Source organism: Chionomys nivalis, chromosome 22, assembly GCF_950005125.1.
Source record: "Chionomys nivalis chromosome 22, mChiNiv1.1, whole genome shotgun sequence".
Taxonomy (NCBI): domain Eukaryota; kingdom Metazoa; phylum Chordata; class Mammalia; order Rodentia; family Cricetidae; genus Chionomys; species Chionomys nivalis.
In genome coordinates, this window is record NC_080107.1 from 12,108,969 (window position 1) to 12,127,614 (window position 18,646).

The following is an 18,646-nucleotide window of genomic DNA, read 5'->3' on the forward strand; positions in this document are numbered from 1 at the left end:
AAGCTGGAACTAATTAGAGCTCTTTAATTAAGAAGCCTCCTAGTGGAAAGCTTGGTCCTATATCTGTAGAACCCTGTGGACATTTTAGGGAGGGCCAAACTAATTGGCTAGCATCAAAAAACCACGAACCCAGCACTATGCCCATGCCCTGTGCACTATGCACTTCCTCCTGGAAGCCTCCCACAATTTGAAATAATCATGTGACATTTTATTGATGAGACTAAAATGATCCAAGGGTCATGCTGGAAGTCGTCAAGCTGAGATGTCAGTGACAGCCATGGGTGCAGTTCAGGCCAAATCCTTCATCACACCTGAAACCACTTCAGTCCCATGTGCCCCTGCTCCACACGGAGAATTTCTCCTACTAAGAAGAAGCGTAGAATCTTCTGGAACAGAATTTCCTAACACTGTATTTCTCCATGTTGAGAAATACGGTATGGTTTCAAGGAAAAACTTCAAAGACTCCTGGGTTCACGTAAAATGTGTCTACTAATTCGTCTGTAAACACAGATCTAGGTATGTATGTGCTCTTTGTGCGTAGAGCGCCTATTCAGTCAGCCGTAAAATCAGAATAAGTACAAACACTATGACAAACCCAATAAACTCAGACTTACAGCATTTATAGTGTGACTGCTGTTTTTCTACGGAGGCTAAATTGCAGCTCTCATTATAAACAAGGCACTGGGCATCACTGCACAGGTTCTTCTGACTTCAGCCCATCTGTGCTGTTGTGCTGTGTGTCTGCTCAATTCCCTCACCGCCTTTCTCGATTCAGAATGCTGCGGAGTCTTTTTACAGTGTGCTGTGTACTCAGATGCATCATTTACATATTACATCTGTGCTGCTTGTTGCCAACAAGATCATAAATGCAAACACAGGCGTTGAAACGGAGCAGCGGTTACACGTGTGCTCCTGTTGATTCCGCTTTTAGAGTATTATCATAATAAAAACCCAGTGAAATTATCATGGAACCTTTGTTTGACAAAGCCTACTTGAGAAGATGTGCCCATGGGGGAACTGTGCCGGCTGCCTTTCAGAAGACTGCTATAAGGTGGTGAACGGATTCCAGTATGGGCTTTTCTCAATGCCCAAGTGTTACCTTTACATAGATGTTTATGGCTTTGTGATCTTAGCTGTGTTGAAAGACTCTCTCACTCAAAACAGATTCGTCTTCTCGTTGTTACAGTGTTACTGTTTTTGTTTCTAGGAGACACAGGGTAGCCAATTTAGGAAACATAATTACTAAACCCTTTCTCCTGTCTGTTCCCCACCCCCTTGTTTCTATTAAACGTGGGCTGCAACCACATCCAGTTCATCAACCCACCCAATTCTTCATATAGGCCTCTTTCATTTATTTGTTTATTGCTTATTTACTGGGAAATGACCTTGACCTTGTACACGCTGGGTAAATGCCCCACTGCAGAACTACACCCTCAGCCTCCAGAGGCTGAGATAGAGGTCAGGCCTTTGGACCAGCCTGAGGCTTTGTTTCAAGTGGGAAAAAGAAAGAATGGCCAAATTTAGTGATAGATAATAGAAAGCTCAAACTGATTTAAATGATTGTAGGAATTTGTTGGCTCAGTAAGGGAGATTGCTTACTTAGGGTTTCTATTGCAGCGTTGCAACACCATGGCCAGAAAGCAAGATGGGGAAGAAAGAGTTTATTTGCCTTGTACTTCCATATTGCTGTTCATCATCTAAAGAAGTTAAGACAGGAACTCAAACAGAGCAGGAAGCTGGAGGCAGGAGCTGATGCAGAGGCCATGGAGGAGTGCTGCTTACTGGCTTGCTTCCTATGACTTACTCAGTCTGCTTCCTTATAGAACCCAGGACTACCAGCCCAGGGTTAGCAACACCCATAATGGTCTGGGCCTTACCTCATCAATTGCTAATTAAGAAAATGCCTTTCACTGGGTGGTGGTGGCACAGGCCTTTAATTCCAGCACTAGGGAAGCAGAGGCAGGTAGATCTCTGAGTTCGAGGCCAGCCTGGCCTACGGAGTGAGTTCCAGGACAGCCAGGGCTACACAGAGAAACCCTGTCTAAAAGCAAAAAAAATAGAACAAAACAAAACAAAAACCAGGGCATTGCAGATGGGGTGCCTTACAGCTGGATCTTATGGAAGCGTTTTCTCAATCGAAGTTCCCTCCTTTCAGATGACTCTAGATTGGGTATAGTTGACATAAGCCTAGCCAGCACAGGACACTAGGGAGTCGGGGGAGATAAAGGTGGGGTTGGTTCAAGTGAAAATCCAGCTACATAACCATGGAACATAGCCCCTTTCCACTGTATTAGTTTTCCTTACTCATAATTGCCTTCACCTTGAATGTATATCATGCTGTGCTAAGGCCAAGCCCATTTATATAGAACCTGAGTGATCTTTTGCCATTCTAGTTCCCAGTAGAATCCTGACCCTTCTGAAGCTTCATGAATACAAACTCTCACCAGAACGGCCTGTTAAATTCTGCTTACAAGATTCTAGGACTTCTCTAGCTGGAAGTTCCAACCTCTTTCACACTCTCCCTTCAAACCAGTTCCAAAGGCCTGTGAACCGCACGGTCAGGTTCATCACGGTGACTGTCCCTTTTGATGCCAGTTTTCTGTATTCATTACCTTTTCTTGTTATGTAAAACACCTGTTTGTTCAGGCATGGCTTGAGGATTCCAGTCTGTCATGGTGGGGGAAGATGCATGGTGATGGGAACTGGAATTAGCAGATGACATTGCATCTGTAGCCTGTTCATCAGTCTGTCCTGCTCATATTCCCTGTTAGTCCGTTTGAGTACCCCATTGGCAAAATGGTGCCTCTCACATCCAGGGTGGGTCTTCCCTCCTCAGTTAAGCTTCTTTGCAGATGCCCTCATAGACAACATGCCCAGAGATGTGATCCTCGGTGATTCCAAATGCAGTCCAGTTGACAATGAAGACTAATGGTTACAATGGGTACATATGATTCATGCATATATATGCACACATCTGCAGATGTTTTATTTGTGTTTACATCTGTTTATATCAAACTAAATATGCCTTCATGGTGATGATCTCAGTTCGAATCTGGGAGTTTTGGAAGTAGGGCACCTTCTCCCCTCTTTGTCTCTGACCTCCCACTCCAGTATGAGAAACCTGGTTTCTGCCGCTGAATTCTGGTTTCCTGTGCTGCTTTCAGGACTGTTGAGCTTTCTCAGCTACCACACTGAGAGCTGTATTGCCTGTTGTCTTTAGTCCTGCAGATTCTGCTCTTCCAGAGTTACTCAAGTTAGCACAGCACCGTGCTTCTCTGACGCTTTCCCTTTACTAGAGATTATCTGTAATTCTATAGCATTCTCTTTTGTTTTGATAGGGTCTCCCTGAATATCCTAGACTGCCCTGGAACTTACGTTGCTCAGGCTGGCCTCAAACTTGAAATCCTCTGTCTCAACTGTATAAGTGCTGGGGTTATGAATGTGAGCCCCCACACACAGCAATTTTAGTTCTTTAAAATAGAACTTACACAGTGTCTCTGCCTGTGTAAATCTCATCTTAATTTAAATTTGTAGAAATAACCAGGCAGTGGTGGCGCACACCTTTAATCCCAGCACTTGGGAGGCAGAGGCCGGTGGATCTCTATGAGTTCAAGACCAGCCTGGTGTACAAAGCAAGTTCCAGAACAGCTAGGACTGTTACACAGAGAACCCCTGTCTCAAAAAAACAAAAAATTAAATTTGTAGAAATAAATTCATTTGGACACTTTTATTCATTGAGGATATAGTTCAAGATTTTTAGATCTAATATGCATTTATGACTGGAAATTTTATAATATTCTATTCCCAGCTAGGACAGTCTTATTGATAAGGGCAGTCCAAACATGAATGACCAAGTAAATCTTGCGTATGGGTACAAGTATCTCCTGCTACCTAGTTTACCTAAAGATAGAAACCTCTACAGGGAGTGAAAGCAGAGCAGAGTTCCAGGATCTTGTCCACGTGAGCTTTTTATCTCACTTGTAATGGCTGCTAACAGATGAGCAGGCGTGTGTGTGCCTTAGGACCATTTATCAGCCCACAAATTGGCTAATACGTCCAAATGGTACTATAGCATAGATATGTAGAATGGCAATTAGATGACTTTAAACCAGTTTTATTCTGAGCTAGCATAATGTATACGTTGGCACTCCCAGAGTGATTAAAATAGTAACCCCTTCAGATACTTTGGATTGGTGGGCTTTCCTGAAATCCCAAACTTATCCTCTTGTTCCTGAGTCCTCGCAGCTTCCCTTTGTGTGGGAAAAGGCATGATGCGGCCACCTCTCAGGACAGCCCTGCTGAGCAAACACTAACCATGAGATTCCCATTTTGAAGCTTCAGGGCAACTGACGTCATAGCATGATCAAAGTGCTCTGCAAGCACTTACTGTAATTATTGTTGTTGTTCTGTTCTTGCTAATAACCTTATTTATACCCCAAAATTATAATCATGCAAAGGAAGATTAAAACAAGATGTGCGAGTTGTGGAGCTGTTTGCCTGCAAATGGTCACCCTTGGAGTTCTCTGAGATTGCCCGGGTTAATTGAAGCTTCAGTCGAGACTTAAGTGTTTCTTACCTGACGGCTTTTCCTCTCCAAAATAGTGCAGCAGTAGCACTTTAATTCCCTCTCGTTAGTGCTAGCCTCTCAGGTGATGTCTAGATGACGTTTGCGCCTCTGAAGGAAACCGCTCTACCAGCTTCCCAGCTGAGAAGAAAGCTAAACAGTTACAGAGGTAATTTGTTTATTTAAAAGAGGCTCGGAACCCTGGAAACTCTGAAGGGGAGTTAACTTTTAAGTGGTGGGCAGACATGGAGCATATGATTAGCACGATTCTCTCCTTTGGGTTTTAGGGAGCCGAGACAACTGGGAATCATTCCTGGGGAGCCTTACAAATGGGTTTTGCCTGGAAGCAGCACAGTGCTCCAGGGGTAATTCCCACACATGGGATTCCTTGCTCTGTTTCCTTGGAGTTCCTCTCAGCACTGAAGTCTCCCTAAGTTAAGATCAAGCTTAAAAAGCAGGGAAGTTAAGACTTCTTCCTCTCTCCACTCCCTAGCTGTGCTTCTGGCTCAGTGGAAGAACCCCTGGTAAAATGGTGCTTTGTTTCAGGGATGCGGGTATCTTGAGGGCTGAGCACTGGGGAAGAAAGAACTCTCCCCATGTGGGGTGGGGACTCCCAGCTGCATTCCTTGTTGGCTGTTTGATGAAGGTCCAGGAGAAGCTACAGAGATGAGAGAGGAGGAGGGAGAGGAGGACCTTTGATCCTCCTTAAACCAGTTGCAAAAAATTAGTAACTGGGTGAAAACCCAAGGATCAATACTAGGATACCTTTGATATTTATGGTATTCAAAAGTAGTAGGCAAATGAGTAGCTAGATGGATGGATGGATAGATATAGATAGATAGATAGATAGATAGATAGATAGATAGATAGATAGATAGATAAATAATAGAGATATCAAGGCTGTCCTAACAAAAAAGGACAGAGCATGGGGAAGGGGAACATGGCCTCTATACTTAAACAGCTTACCTTGGAATCAAATTTCATCAATTCCTAGCTGGGTGATACATGACTGTATTTAATTTGTTACTCCAGGTCAGAGCATGCGTTTCCTTTGTCCTTTATTGATTTCCCCCCTAAAATAAAACCCTTTGATGGAAATGGAGGTTACAGCTAATTGTGATTTAAAATATTTGGGAATGGACTGAAGAGATGGCTCAGAGGTTAAGAGCACTGGTTGTTCTTTCAGAGGTCCTGAGTTCAATTCCCAGAACCACATGGTGGCCCACAGCCATTTACAATGAGAGCTGGTTCCCTCTTACAACATGCAGGCATACATGCAGGCAGAACACTGTATACATGATCAATAAATAAATCTTAAAAATATTTGGAACTGGCCTGGTTGTCCAGGGGGCTCATGGAGGATTTAGAGTTCAAGGATTGCTTGGACTACAGACTGACTTTAAGTCTAGCCTGAGTAACTTAGTGGGCCCTCTCAGAAAGAATTTATTAAAGGGCGATGGGGATCTGGGAAGGGGCTGTGATTCAGCAATAGAGCACTTGCCTAGAATGTGGGAGGCCCTCGGTTCAATCTCTAACACCACGCCAAAAAACAAAACAAACAGCCTGGTCTACAGAACTAGTTCCAGGACAGGCTCCAAAGCCACAGAGAAACCCTGTCTCGATAAAAACCAAAAAAAAAGAAAATAATAATAAAAATAAATTTGGGGCGGGGGTGGAGACTGTCTCGGCACTGAACATATACAGACTATTTACTTACCATTATTCCCTCCATTGTATAGTATAGTAACTTATCTACAACATTTACATTGGATTCAGCATTATAAGCCATCTGGGGGATATGCAGATGGAGGAAGGGCTTAGGCCCTGGCTTTCCATTTTGTAGCCAGTGTCCTCAGTACAACAGAGATAAAGTCGGGCGGAAAGATGGCTCTGTAACTAAAGTGCTTCTCATATAAACATGAGGACCTGAGTTCAGTCCTAAGCATCCATGTCAACAAAACAAAACTAAATCCTGGGCATGGTGGCTTGTGCTTCTAATCCCAGTGCACAGAGATGGGGACAGGAAGGTCCCTGGGATTCACTGGCAAGACAGAGACCTTGCCTCAGAAAAACAAGTAGGGGAGGGAGACAGCTAAGTGAGTAGGAACACTTTAGTGCAAGTTTAAGGACCGAGTCTGAATCCTCAGGCACCCACATAAAAACCAGGCATGGCCATCTGTGCCTGCAGCTCCAGCTGGGAGATAGAGACAGGGGTCCCAGAAGTCCACTGGCCAGCAGACCCAAGAGAAAGCTTTGGGTTTGATCAGAAGCCGTCTTAAGAGAATGGTGATGACACCCAATGTGCCTGTCTGTCTTTTGTATGAGTGTGCTTGGACACAGGTACACACACACAGGCACACACATGTGCACGGACATACATGCACATATACACACAAAAGAAAAAAGTAAACTGAAGTAAAGGTTAAAGGGAGGGTGTGCATAGCTTTCCCAAGAACACTTCTGCTTTGTATGAAAGATTTGAGCATTATAGATTTTGATCCTGGGGTCTTAACTAACAATCATGGACTTCAAGGAGTAGTACCTTGAACATATGACACACCTAACTTTTTTTTTAATTGAGTCTTGTATGAACAATGAATTGGAATTGGTGCTTTAATTCCTTTTTTAAATTTCCAAAATCTATAATGGATTATTTTCTATAATTAAAACCTTCCTTTTTAGTTAAAAAAAGGTAAAGTAAATAAAACTATTGTTTTATAAGCATATTGCAGTTATTCCAGAAGTTATTTATTTATTTATTTGTGGTCAGGACTATAGCTCAATGGTAAAGTCCTTGTTTAACACCTTGAACTTAATCCCCAGTAAAACACACACACTCACTCGCTCACACACACGGCATGAGAAGCATTTTTATGTGTATGAAGTTCATTTTACCAACCCCAGTAGACTGTGCTGTGGTTGGTGTAGGTCTGATTACTGGAAAGGGAGATACATTAGAGGGCCAGGCTTTGGGCAAGAGCTGTGAACGGGAGCAAGCGGTTTCCTTTCTGATCAGGGCTGCTGCTCCTCTAAGTTTAATGTGGTGATGGTAGTGGTTGGCCCAGTGGTTGGCCACAGGCCAGTGGGTATCAAGACCATCTTGTCCTCAGTTTGTCACACCCTTTACTGGACCCAAGCCATTTCATGCATTGGTTTTTTTCTCCTCAAATTCTAAGGTACTCAGATACTTGCATTAGTATTCTATTGCTGTGAAGAGACGCCATGACTAAAAGCAACTCTTATAAAGGAAAGCATATAATTGGGGTGGCTTGCTTATAGTTTCAGAGGGTTAGTCCATATCATCATGGCAGGGAGCATGGCAGCATGCAGGCAGACGTGGTGCTGAAGAAGTGTCTGGGAGTTCTATATCCAGATCTACAGGCAGCAAGAAGAGAGAGACTCTGGGCTTGGCATGGGCTTTTGCATCCTCTGAGCCCACCCCCAGTGACACACTTCCTTCAATGAGGCCATACCTCCTAATCCTTTCTAGTGACACTCCCTGGTGACCAAGCATTTACATATATGAACCTGTGGGGACCATTCTTGTTCAGACCACCACAGCTGCCTACACCGAGAGCTGGCAGGAAGCCAGTTGGCTAATCACAGTATACTTCTGTGACTTTGGTAGCGTAACCAATGCCCATCTGGTGCTTGTGTGAGCATTCTCTACCTCCTGGGTTTCTGTTCCTTAAAGACTGCTTCAGCCAGTTGGCTGTGAAGTCTTAACTTTGAGCTCTAAAGGGCTCTAAATGTTGTTTTCCTGTTCACAGTTCACCTTGGCCCTTACAGGATTCACGTGGAAGGATCACTGCCAGGTGCTAAGCTGAAAATGGGATAGAGGAAGGGAAAGAAAGGCCACTTGGTGACATGTGGCACATTTGTTTGAGCTAAGTGAAGGGTTACAGCCACATTTCCAGCTGCAAAAGTAAGCAAAGCTCACAGCAGCTAAGGAGGCTGTGTGATTCCCCGGCTCTGAACGGGAGTGCATAAACTAAATACAGTTCATCAATGATGGGCGTTCCTTCTGAGAAACCTGTCAGTAGATGATTTGTTGTTATGTGCACGATAGAACATACTACACCAGTATAGACGCTGTAGCCTCCCTTTCTACCTAGGCTGTATGCTGTAGCCATCCTGCTAGATGATAAACCTATGAACAATGTTCTGGTACTGCTGCCATGGCTACTGAAACACAACAGTCTTTGTCTGCACATAGGAAAGGTGTGGTAAAATACTAGGTGGTGGGAAGGTGGTTTTTTTTTTTTTTATTATAACCTTTTTTCCCACTGTAATCTTAGGAAAACTACTATATGCAATTTGTCTCTAACCAGCGTATTGCTATGCAGCTCATGACTGTATCAGCCTCAGCAATTAAAGTATAATAAGAAATGCTCAGAAAACCCTAGGCTTTCCCTCCTTGATAGCCTCAAATTTTATCCCTAGCAAATTCTTTATAATCTGAAAGTCTAATGGGAAGCACTATCTGTGGGAAAATTGTACCATGATGATGGGGCCATATTCAAACCTTTTTTTTTTCATACAAACTCATTTTAATTCTCCCAATGATGCTGGCCTCAAAAGAGGAGCTGAGAAGCGTTCTCATCTGCTGTAGGGTTTGGTCCTGTTGGTATTGGTTTTTGCTTTTGTTTTTCTTAAATGTTTGCCGTTCACTAGTGAGGATGTGTGGGCCTGCAGCTCTCTTTGTAGGAAAGCTGTTTTTTATTGTGGGAAAATACACCTAAAAGAAAATTTCCCATTTTAATCCATCTTAAAGGTGTGGTTTGCAGGCATTGAGTGTTCCTGTTGTACAAGCATCACTAGCGCCTGTCTCTAGGACTTTTCATTCCCAGTGGAAACTGCACCCAGTTCCCTGGTCTCGCTTGTTCTGGTTTTGATTCACGTATGTGGGTTTTGTTTTGCTTTGCTTTTTAAGACATGGTTTCTCCAGGCTAGCCTTAAACCTTTGCTACTCTTACATCGGCCTCCCGAGTGCTGGAATTACAGGCACGTGCCACCGTATTTGACGAGCTTCCTTTTACAATTATGTATCTTTAAGGTGTGCGGGAAGACATTTTCACATCACACCCTTTGTGTGAGTGTGTGTACGTATGTGTGAACATGTACTTTTTAAAATTAAATTTGAGGTTAGCATATAAAGTATTGAATTTCACCATGGCATCCCCGTACACGGGAAGAACACACACTTTTGGGAATCTGTGTTGGCCTTAGCGCTCTAGGTTTGCTCCTCCCACATACACCTAAATCTGCTGATGTCACTCCATCTCCATGGCTGACCTGTGCCTGCGAGCCTTTGCACCATTCTCCCCTCTGCAAGTACCTCCCCGCTCTGTCACAGGATCTGGCTGCTCTAGGAGCCTCCTCTAAGAGGCACAGTAAGGCATGCGTGCTTTTGCTACTGCCCTGTTTCTAGCTCCAGTGTCTTTCTTTAAGATCCAGCTGTATTGTCAGAATACAGTGTTGGGTGTTCCCAATTCCTCCTCCAGAGAGCACTTCGGGTTACTTCACTGTCTACATTGCTACTGTGAATCTGAGCGTACAAACATCTTTTCCCGTCTCTCCCTGCTTTCCTTCCTTCTGGATGTATACCCAAAAATGGAATCTCTGGCTCTGGGTCTAATTTTTTGGGAAGTTCACTATACTGTTTCCATAGCAGCTGCATCATTTTACATCCTATCAGAGTGTGTAAGGGTTCCCAGTTTCCTCATATCCTTTCCAGAACTTGCATTCTCTGATTTATTCTTTACCTATATGTGCATGTATATGTACACACATACACACACTAAATATGTGCTAGTCGTCATGGTCCTGTTTTTATTTAAATTATAGACTCATTTAATAAGTTTAGTCCTGCTTAAGGTTTTTTTTTTACTTGTGATGTTTTAGAAAGTTATTATAGGTAAGTTGTTTTTCAACGTTATTTATCCCATAAATAAATGAATAAAAATTGTCTATAATGGCTATTTAGTTTTTCAGTCTCTATGAGGTCTTTTTATTCCTTTATGTCATTTTTATGCAGTCAATCAAACAATCCACAAATAGCAGGGCTCTCTACTTCTAGAAGCTGGCAGTTTAGCTTGAGAAGTTTAAATACATTAAAATTATGAATTTAAAAGATGTTTATGTTTATGTTAGATATATTAGTTATTTATTTAATTAAGAAGATAAATAGTGCAGCACCAGATGTGGCTATTAAATACGATAAGGAAATGAAAGAAATAGATGTCTGTGTGGTTAATTAAAGAAGCAGCTGCCTAAACAAGGAAGCTGCCACATGCTCAGGCCCTGGCCGTGCTGAGCTCTGACTGCCAGCCAGCAGCCTGCAAGGCTCACACTCCTGACATTTTGTCAGAGCCAGTCTGGTTGTGTCTTCTTGTGTGTGGTCATTTACAATGAGAGAAGCTTTGCTTCCCTTCCCAGCAGCCAGTGTCACGTGATCGCTAGAATCACATTAGGCTTTCCTGGGTGGGAGCCACTGTTTGTATCATTTTGCACTTGAGCATGAATTACTGGTCTTTGTGGGTGTGATCAGTTTCTGCTCTCCAGCAGTAGAGGACATTTTATGAATATATTTAATGCAGAAAGGTCTAAAGATAGTTTTGTAGGTAGAGTTTTACTGGTGTTGTGTGGAGTGCTGACTGCAGAAAGAACAAAGACACATGATGGTAAAGGCGGGAGGAGGGCAACAAACCAAGAGCTGGGGCAGGTGCTGGCTGCTGTTCGCTGATGGAGATGGCCAGATCACTGCTGACTGAATCCCCACAGGAAAAACCTTGAAAATCGTTGTGAAAGTATAGCCAGATGTTTTTGACATTCCGAAGTCCATTTTCGGCAGGATAGAAAGGGTGTTCACTACTCCTGGTCTTATGCCTGTTGTATACATGTCACCTAGCGCCGTTTCTGTGGGCTGCCTACAGCACTAGGCTGAGTGCTGTGAGGAGCACCTGGACCGCCAAGCTGCAGCTCGGTGTATACCAAGACTGTCTTTTGAACACTTTCCCATAAAGGCTTGAGAGTGACATGTTTACCGGAATATGCTTACGATGGCATAGTCTTTACAATTCAAATCGTCAACTTAATTGTCAATATCACCTTCAAATAATGATTCTTCTCTTGAGCTAAAATTGAAACACACATGTTGTATGGGAAAATATACTTGCAACAGTATTATTGACCTTTTTTTTCTTTCTTTTTTTCTTTTCTTTCTCTCTCTCTCTTTTTTTTTTTTTTTTTTTTTTTTTTTTTTTGGTTTTTCAAGACAGGGTTTCTTTGTGTAGCTTTGGAGCCTGTCCTGGAACTAGCTCTTGTAGACTAAGGTGGCCTCAAACTCATAGAGATTCACCTGCCCCCTGAATGCTGGGATTAAAGGCATGTGCCACCACTGCCCAGCTTATAGACCATTCTTAAAAGTATACATGTATGAACTGCTGATCCGGGAGCATGGAAGATTTTTCCATCATCTGGTATCTCTATGATTTCCTTTTTTAGAAGCAGGTCTGTAATGGACCTTTTTTGTTGTTGTTGTTGTTGTTAGATATATTTCTAAATACTTAATCTGAAAGGAATTTTGAATGGTATGTTTTCCTAATTTCTTTCTCTGAGAGTATATTTTTGTTACATATGGAATCTGTTTTTTTTAAAATACTGATTTTTGTATTCTGCAATTTTATTGTAGGTGTTCATTAGGTCTAGGGGATCCAATAGGGTTTTTTAAGTAAAGAACCATGTTGTCTGCTAATAGGGATAGTTTGACTTCTTCTTTTCCTATTTTTATCTGTTTTATGCCTCCATCTTGTCGAATTGCTACATTTCACACTTGGAGTACTCTATCAAATCAGGGAAGGGAGAGTGGACATCCTTGTCCTGGTCCTGATTTTAAGGAAATGCTCTCGGCTTGTCTCCATTTACTGTAACATTGACTATAGGTTTGTTGGGCTAGCACTTGTCTCCACTTACTATAATGCTGGCTATAGGTTTGTTGGGATAGCCTTAATTCCTGTGGGACATGTTGCATCCATTCCTGAAATCTCCAGAATTTTTCTTATGAACACATGTTGAAATTTATCAAATGACTTTCCAGCATCAGTTGAAAGAATTTGTGGTTTCTGTCCTTATCTTTATTTATATGCTGTATTACGTTTATTGAATTATTATGTTGAACCAACCTTGCCTTTTTGGGATGATGCCCACTTGGTCATAATGTATAATCTTCTTATTGTTTCCCTAAATTTGGTTGGCAACTATTTTGTTAATAATTTTTGCATCTGTGTTCCTCAGAGAAATTCATCTGTGGTTTTCGTCTTCTGTTTTGTCTTTGCCTGGTCTTGGCAAACTGTTTTAACTAGTCCTTGTTGACTAATTAGTTTACCTGTGTGTGACTTTGCAGGTCCTGTTTAGCATGAATGTGATTTGGAGAAACTGTATTTGTCGTCTGGGACAAGGGAAGGCGCCGCACAGATGCCAGAGTGCTGTCCACCCGGTGGCCCCTCTGGGGTCACGGATTCTAACTGATCCAGCCAAAGTTTTCGAGCACAACATGTGGTGAGTTTCCCCCAGCATTTATTTATTTGTTTGTTTGTTTGTTTGTTTGGGGCGCACATGCCACAGGGTACGCATGGAGGCCAGAGGACAGCTTTGGGAACCACGTAGGTTCTGGAGATCCAGCTCAGATCAGGCTTAGCGGCAAGCACCTCTGCCCACTGAACCATCTCGCTGGCCCAAATTTTACTTTTACATTTGATATTGTATATGTTTTTTAGATATATTTTTCACATTATTCCCAAGGAAGAATTTTATTATTTGGTTTTTGAGGCAGAGTCTCTCTTTGTAGCCCTGGAACTCTCTATATAGACGAAGCTGGCCTTGAATTTAAGAGGCCATCTGCCTCTGCCTTCTGAGAGCTAGGACTAAAGGCATGCACCACTACACCCAGCAAGGAAGTATTTTTTTTTTAAGTTGATGATCTAATCTAGGTTGTAGAAGTCCAGAAGCCTGCGTAATGTGTTGCTGATTCTGAACTTCTTTGCAAATGGAAAGTGACAGTTCCCTGGTCCGTTAGCCTTGGTGTCCTTGCAGGCCCCTGGCCCTGACTAGCCAGTCTGTTGATGGGGCCCAGAGAATAGGCCCTTTGGGAACTTTTTGGGACCCTTTTCCCTGTGGCCCTGTTGCTTTAACTTATCATCCTTCTGCCTCAGTCTCCTGAGTAGCTTGTATTAGAGGCCTCAGCCACCAGGCTGGAGCTCCTGTGCCCCATAGGCCCTCTTCGTACGTATTTGTCAAGTGCACGTTCAGTGCCCTTTGCTCCTCAGCATGACCCTGCTTCATGCTTTGAAGAAGACCATGCTACTGGGAAGATGGGCGTTTATAAGAAGGCTAATAAGTGCAACACAGTGCTTCAAATTCCAAGGGCTGAGTTTTATAGACTGTCATATAAGCAACACTTGGGGGGATGAAGGGGAGGAGAGGAGGGGGAACTGTGGACTAGATGTAAAATAAATAACTAAGTTTACAAAAAGAAACAACTTAGTAACAAGAAAGTATGGACATAGGAAAGGAGCTTCTTTTCTGTTTTGAGACAGTTTCATGTATCTCGAGCAGGCCTTGGGCTTCCCCTGTAGCAGCAGAGGCGGATGTGACCTTGACCCCTTGACTTTCTTGCTCCCACCTCCCAAGTGTTGGGATTGCAAGATGAGCCACCATGTCCAGCTAGGAAGATTTCTCAAATTGGGAAAACCTGAAATTTGAATTATTTATTTTGCTTTCAGTGCTTGGAACAGTGCGTAACACAGAAGTATTTGTTGAGAACTGAGTGTGGTGGTATGGGTCTTTTATTCCCAGGAGATAGAGGCAAGTGAATCTCTGGGCAAGTGTCTTTCTAGCAAGTACCAGGCCAGCTAGAGCTATGGAATGAGACCATTTCCACCCTCTCCCCACCAAAAGTATTTGTTGATATATATCACACAGATGGATAGAAACATAAAACACAGAGGATGTAGAAGGCGTTTTCAGGAGATGCTAAAGAAAATTATCTGCTTTTGTTTTTTTATTTTTTAAGGCTCTTCCAGGAGATCAATGACCCTGACCTCCAGAGTCTTTTCTCCAGCAAGGTTGGGATGGTATAGGCCAGAGGTGGAGTAGGAGCGAGGTTGCCTGTGGGGCTGGATTCAGAGCTGACGTTCAGGCACACACAGTCACTAGGAGGGATGACACTAGGTCCTGTATTTGCTGATAGTGTCCTTGACTGTGAAGACTGTGAAGGAAGAATAAAGAGGAATTGGCAGAATGAAGGGAATGGAAGAATTTGATCTTGAAGTTTTGAACTTAGGTCACTGATAAAAACAGGTAAAGTCATAGTTTATTTTGGAAAGAAGCTTATGTAGACATGTTAGATAAGCTTTGAGAAGACATTTGGCTTCAAATGTCCAAATACCATGCTGGATCATAGCCAGGAGCTGAGAAGCGACTAAAATGCCTTGGATCCAGATCCCACTGCGGGGAAGAAGATGATGTGTGTGACAGGCCTGAAGATGTAGCCAGGGAGGCTGCCAAGGGAGACTCAGCTCGCTGCACGGCCTGCTGTACAGCTGAGCTCTCTTCAGAGCTCCCTACCAAGGGCGCTCATGGCTTCGCGCACAGTGCAGAAAATATCTCAGGACCAGTTGGTCTGAAGCAAAATCAGTGTTTATTCAGTAAAGTGTGGGGTTTATGAAGAACAAAAATAATACATGTTAGGGGGGGTGGGTGTAGTGGCACACACCTTTCACCCTAGAACTTAACAAACAGAGGCAATCAGGTCTCTGTGAGTTTGAGGCTAGCCTGGTCTACATAGTGAGTTCTGGAACAGCCTGAGCTACATAGCAAGACTCGACCTATAAATAAATAAATAAATAAATAAATAAATAAATAAATAAATAAATGTATGTTGAGATTTAAGTGTTTGTAGAGGGAGAGAGCAGGAGAAGGATAGAAAGAATGCCCAGCCTTAAGAAAAAGGTGATTGTACAAACGAGAAGTGAGTGCTGTCTTTCTGCTTCAGCCTCCTGAGTGCCATATTAGAATGGTTAGCACCACCACACTCTGCTTGGTTTGGGCTTCTCAGAAGATTTATAAGTTTATTCTTTTTTCTCCAAGTCCAAAGTTCTACCCAAAATCTCTCGTTTTTCTCCTTGTCTTCTTTAGGAATGTGTTTTTTGTTTTGACTTGTTTGATTTTTAAAAAGATATCTAGAAAAGTGCAGTTTATTGCATGGATCGGTGTGTGAAGACAGTATACGTGCTATGTGAAGACAGTATACGTGCATATAAACAAGATTGGGAGTTGAATGGTTAGTTTTACCCTCTGAGCTGTGCACCCATGGTTTCTGGTTTTTTTTTTACCCGTTTCTGTTTCTAAATGTCATTCAGACTAGCAGAATTGATTTCATGACTCCCCAGAGGGTTATGACCTTTAGTTAAGAAAACACCGAGCTAAGGCATTCTCAGGAGACTCGAGGTAAGACCTAGATGTTGCAACATGACCTGTTACATAAATCATGGGAATAATGGATCATTTCCAAAATCAAAAGAGGTACAGATGGCAGGAGTTCTCTTCATTACATAATCTTCCTTATGTAATCGCTGTGTTTACTGTCTCAGTCCATTCCCTGTTGTAGCCTCAGATCTTTAGTACAGTTAATCAATAAGTACTTCCTTTAGCTTCCTCTAGCCTGACTTACCACAAAAGACACTATCTAGACATGTAGAACACAGACTCAATAATTACCTAACTTTGAGAAGTCGCTTAATCCGTCTAAAGCTCAGTTTCTTCATCTGTGAGGTGGGATAATAATAGTAAAAACTGCCTATCTGGTATCGTAAGGATTAAATGATTCTATATAATGTAAAGTGTCTAAATATAGGAAATAAGAAATATACCACCTAAGAATTAGCTATTTTGTTAGTATTATGATCTCTGTATGTTTTACATATATTTTTGGTTATGAGCTTAGCCTTTAATGTAAAGGTCTTTGAAAACAATACACTGTCTAGGAAGTTTTACCTTCAAAATAAGGAAAAGAAAGGAGAGAGCAGAATGCAGCATTCATGTGAGTTAGTGGACTCCTTCCAGCATTTCCTTCAGGAGTCATGCATGCCTGGCCTTACACAGCAGGATTGTTCAGAATTGATCCATGTTGTTCAATGGATCAATAGTTTGTTCCTTTGTGTTGATGAGCTTATAATTAGAATAGTTTTTAAAGTTCTTGAAGTGTGATAATAAACATCAAGCAAATAAAACTGAGCAAAGACATCATCACTTTACCAAAGAAAACATTGTCAGGAAATAAGCTCACAGGAAGATGCTCATTATAACTAGTCGTTAGAGGAATGCAAATTAGAGCCACAATGAAATGCAACTCATTTGAATAGCCAAAATTCAAAATACCAACCATACCAAGTGTTGGTGAGAATGGAAGGACTAGGACTTTCTACACTGCTGGGGGTAATAGGAAGTGACACAGCCACTTTGGAATATAACTTGGCAGTTTCTTTTTTTCGAGACAGGGTTTCTCTGTGGTTTTGGAGCCTGTCCTGGAACTAGCTCTTGTAGACCAGGCTGGTCTCGAACTCACAGAGATCCGCCTGCCTCTGCCTCCCGAGTGCTGGGATTAAAGGCGTGCGCCACCACCGCCCGGCAACTTGGCAGTTTCTTGAAAAGCTAAATGTGTACCCACTATTGATAGACAACATGGGGCTGGAGAAATGGCCTAGTGGTTAGAGCATTTGCTGCTCTTCTAGAGAACCTGATTTCAGTTCCCGGCCCGTGTCAAACAGCTCACAACCATCTGTGACTCCAGCTCCAGAGGATACAACACGCTCTCTGCCACACATGTGGCAAACATACATTCACCTGAATAAAAAATTTAAAAAAGATATGCACAACATGCATGAACTTTAAATTCCTGTAATGAGTAAATGGCTTTATGGGTGGAGAATGTAGTAGTCTCCCTTTCCCAGTTTCAGTTATGTGTGGCTAGTTGCAATTTAATTTTGTGTTTGAATTTTGTTCACTGCAGTGCAGGGTACTTTCTGTCTGGCCTAGAAAACACAAATTAATTTTTAGAGATAAGCAGCAGGTCAGTGAGTGCTCTTGAGGGCAGAGTGACCTGGTGAGGAGGAGAGGGAGGAGATGAAGGAATTTCGTTTTGTTTTTCAGGTTTTCTCGTGTTTATTTGAGGCATGATCCCATCATGTAGCTCAGGCTGGCCTCAAACGCTCACTCGCCTACCTCGTTCCCCCCAGTTCTGGAGATGGTGGGCTGCACAAGCTACGGTTTATATGTATAGTGTTAGTAGAATTTGAATTTTAAGGAAAGAATGCACCTTTCCTATTGGCTCTTCCTTATCTGCCTGGTCCATTGTATGTGCTTTAGTATAGATTAGAACCCCTCAACAATTTGGAGTTTTACCCCATCATCCTGATCAGTGGTTCAGAGCTCAGCATCTCGTATGTAACAGGATTCCCAGTGGATGTTTCATTAGAGAGATCAAGACTGCTGGCCACCTCAGTCTGGCTCCCATCCCATTGTATTCCGGTGTGGAGATCTCAGATTTTTTCATGTTATGTCTGTTAGTCATTTAGCCCTGAGGAAGAAACTGACTTGCTAATAACAGTCATCAGAATATATTGACGGCTGAAAAGAGAAGTGGGCATCCAGGAGTCAGTGATACAAATTAGCATAAATAGTGGAAAAGAAGGTTTAATTGAAAATAGTTCACTTATAGCTGATACACCTGTAACTGTTGCAGCGCATCCAGTCTGGGGCTCACACTCCTGAACTAATTAATGTCTCTGAAATCATGACACTTCTTACGGTCGATGACATCTTACTGTTGTAATTGGAGGAGGTTTTATTTCTTACAGGTACAGAAAATAATAGCATCTTAGTTTGATGAAGTAGAATAATTAGAATTTCAAGTATTAATTTGAATACTGTTTTGAGAAGTATTAGTCTTCCTTGATTAATATAAAGCAGAAAGACACATACATCAGGATTTATATACAGAGTATTTGTTACCCTGTTAGAAAA

At 42.3% G+C, this 18,646-nt stretch overlaps 1 protein-coding gene across 5 annotated transcripts in view; it reads left to right on the forward strand.

Annotated features, from left to right (window-relative positions):
* Mettl8 (methyltransferase 8, tRNA N3-cytidine) overlaps positions 1-18,646 on the forward strand; it is a 71,849-nt gene that overhangs the window by 12,176 nt on the left and 41,027 nt on the right. For all 5 annotated transcript variants that reach the window (XR_009056004.1, XM_057755492.1, XM_057755490.1 and 2 more), the window contains exon 2: positions 12,969-13,123. Coding sequence is in view for 4 of the 5 variants with exons in the window: in XM_057755492.1 (XP_057611475.1) it covers positions 12,981-13,123 (143 nt within the window). In the remaining variant the exon portion in view is untranslated. The remainder of the gene's footprint in view (positions 1-12,968; positions 13,124-18,646) is intronic.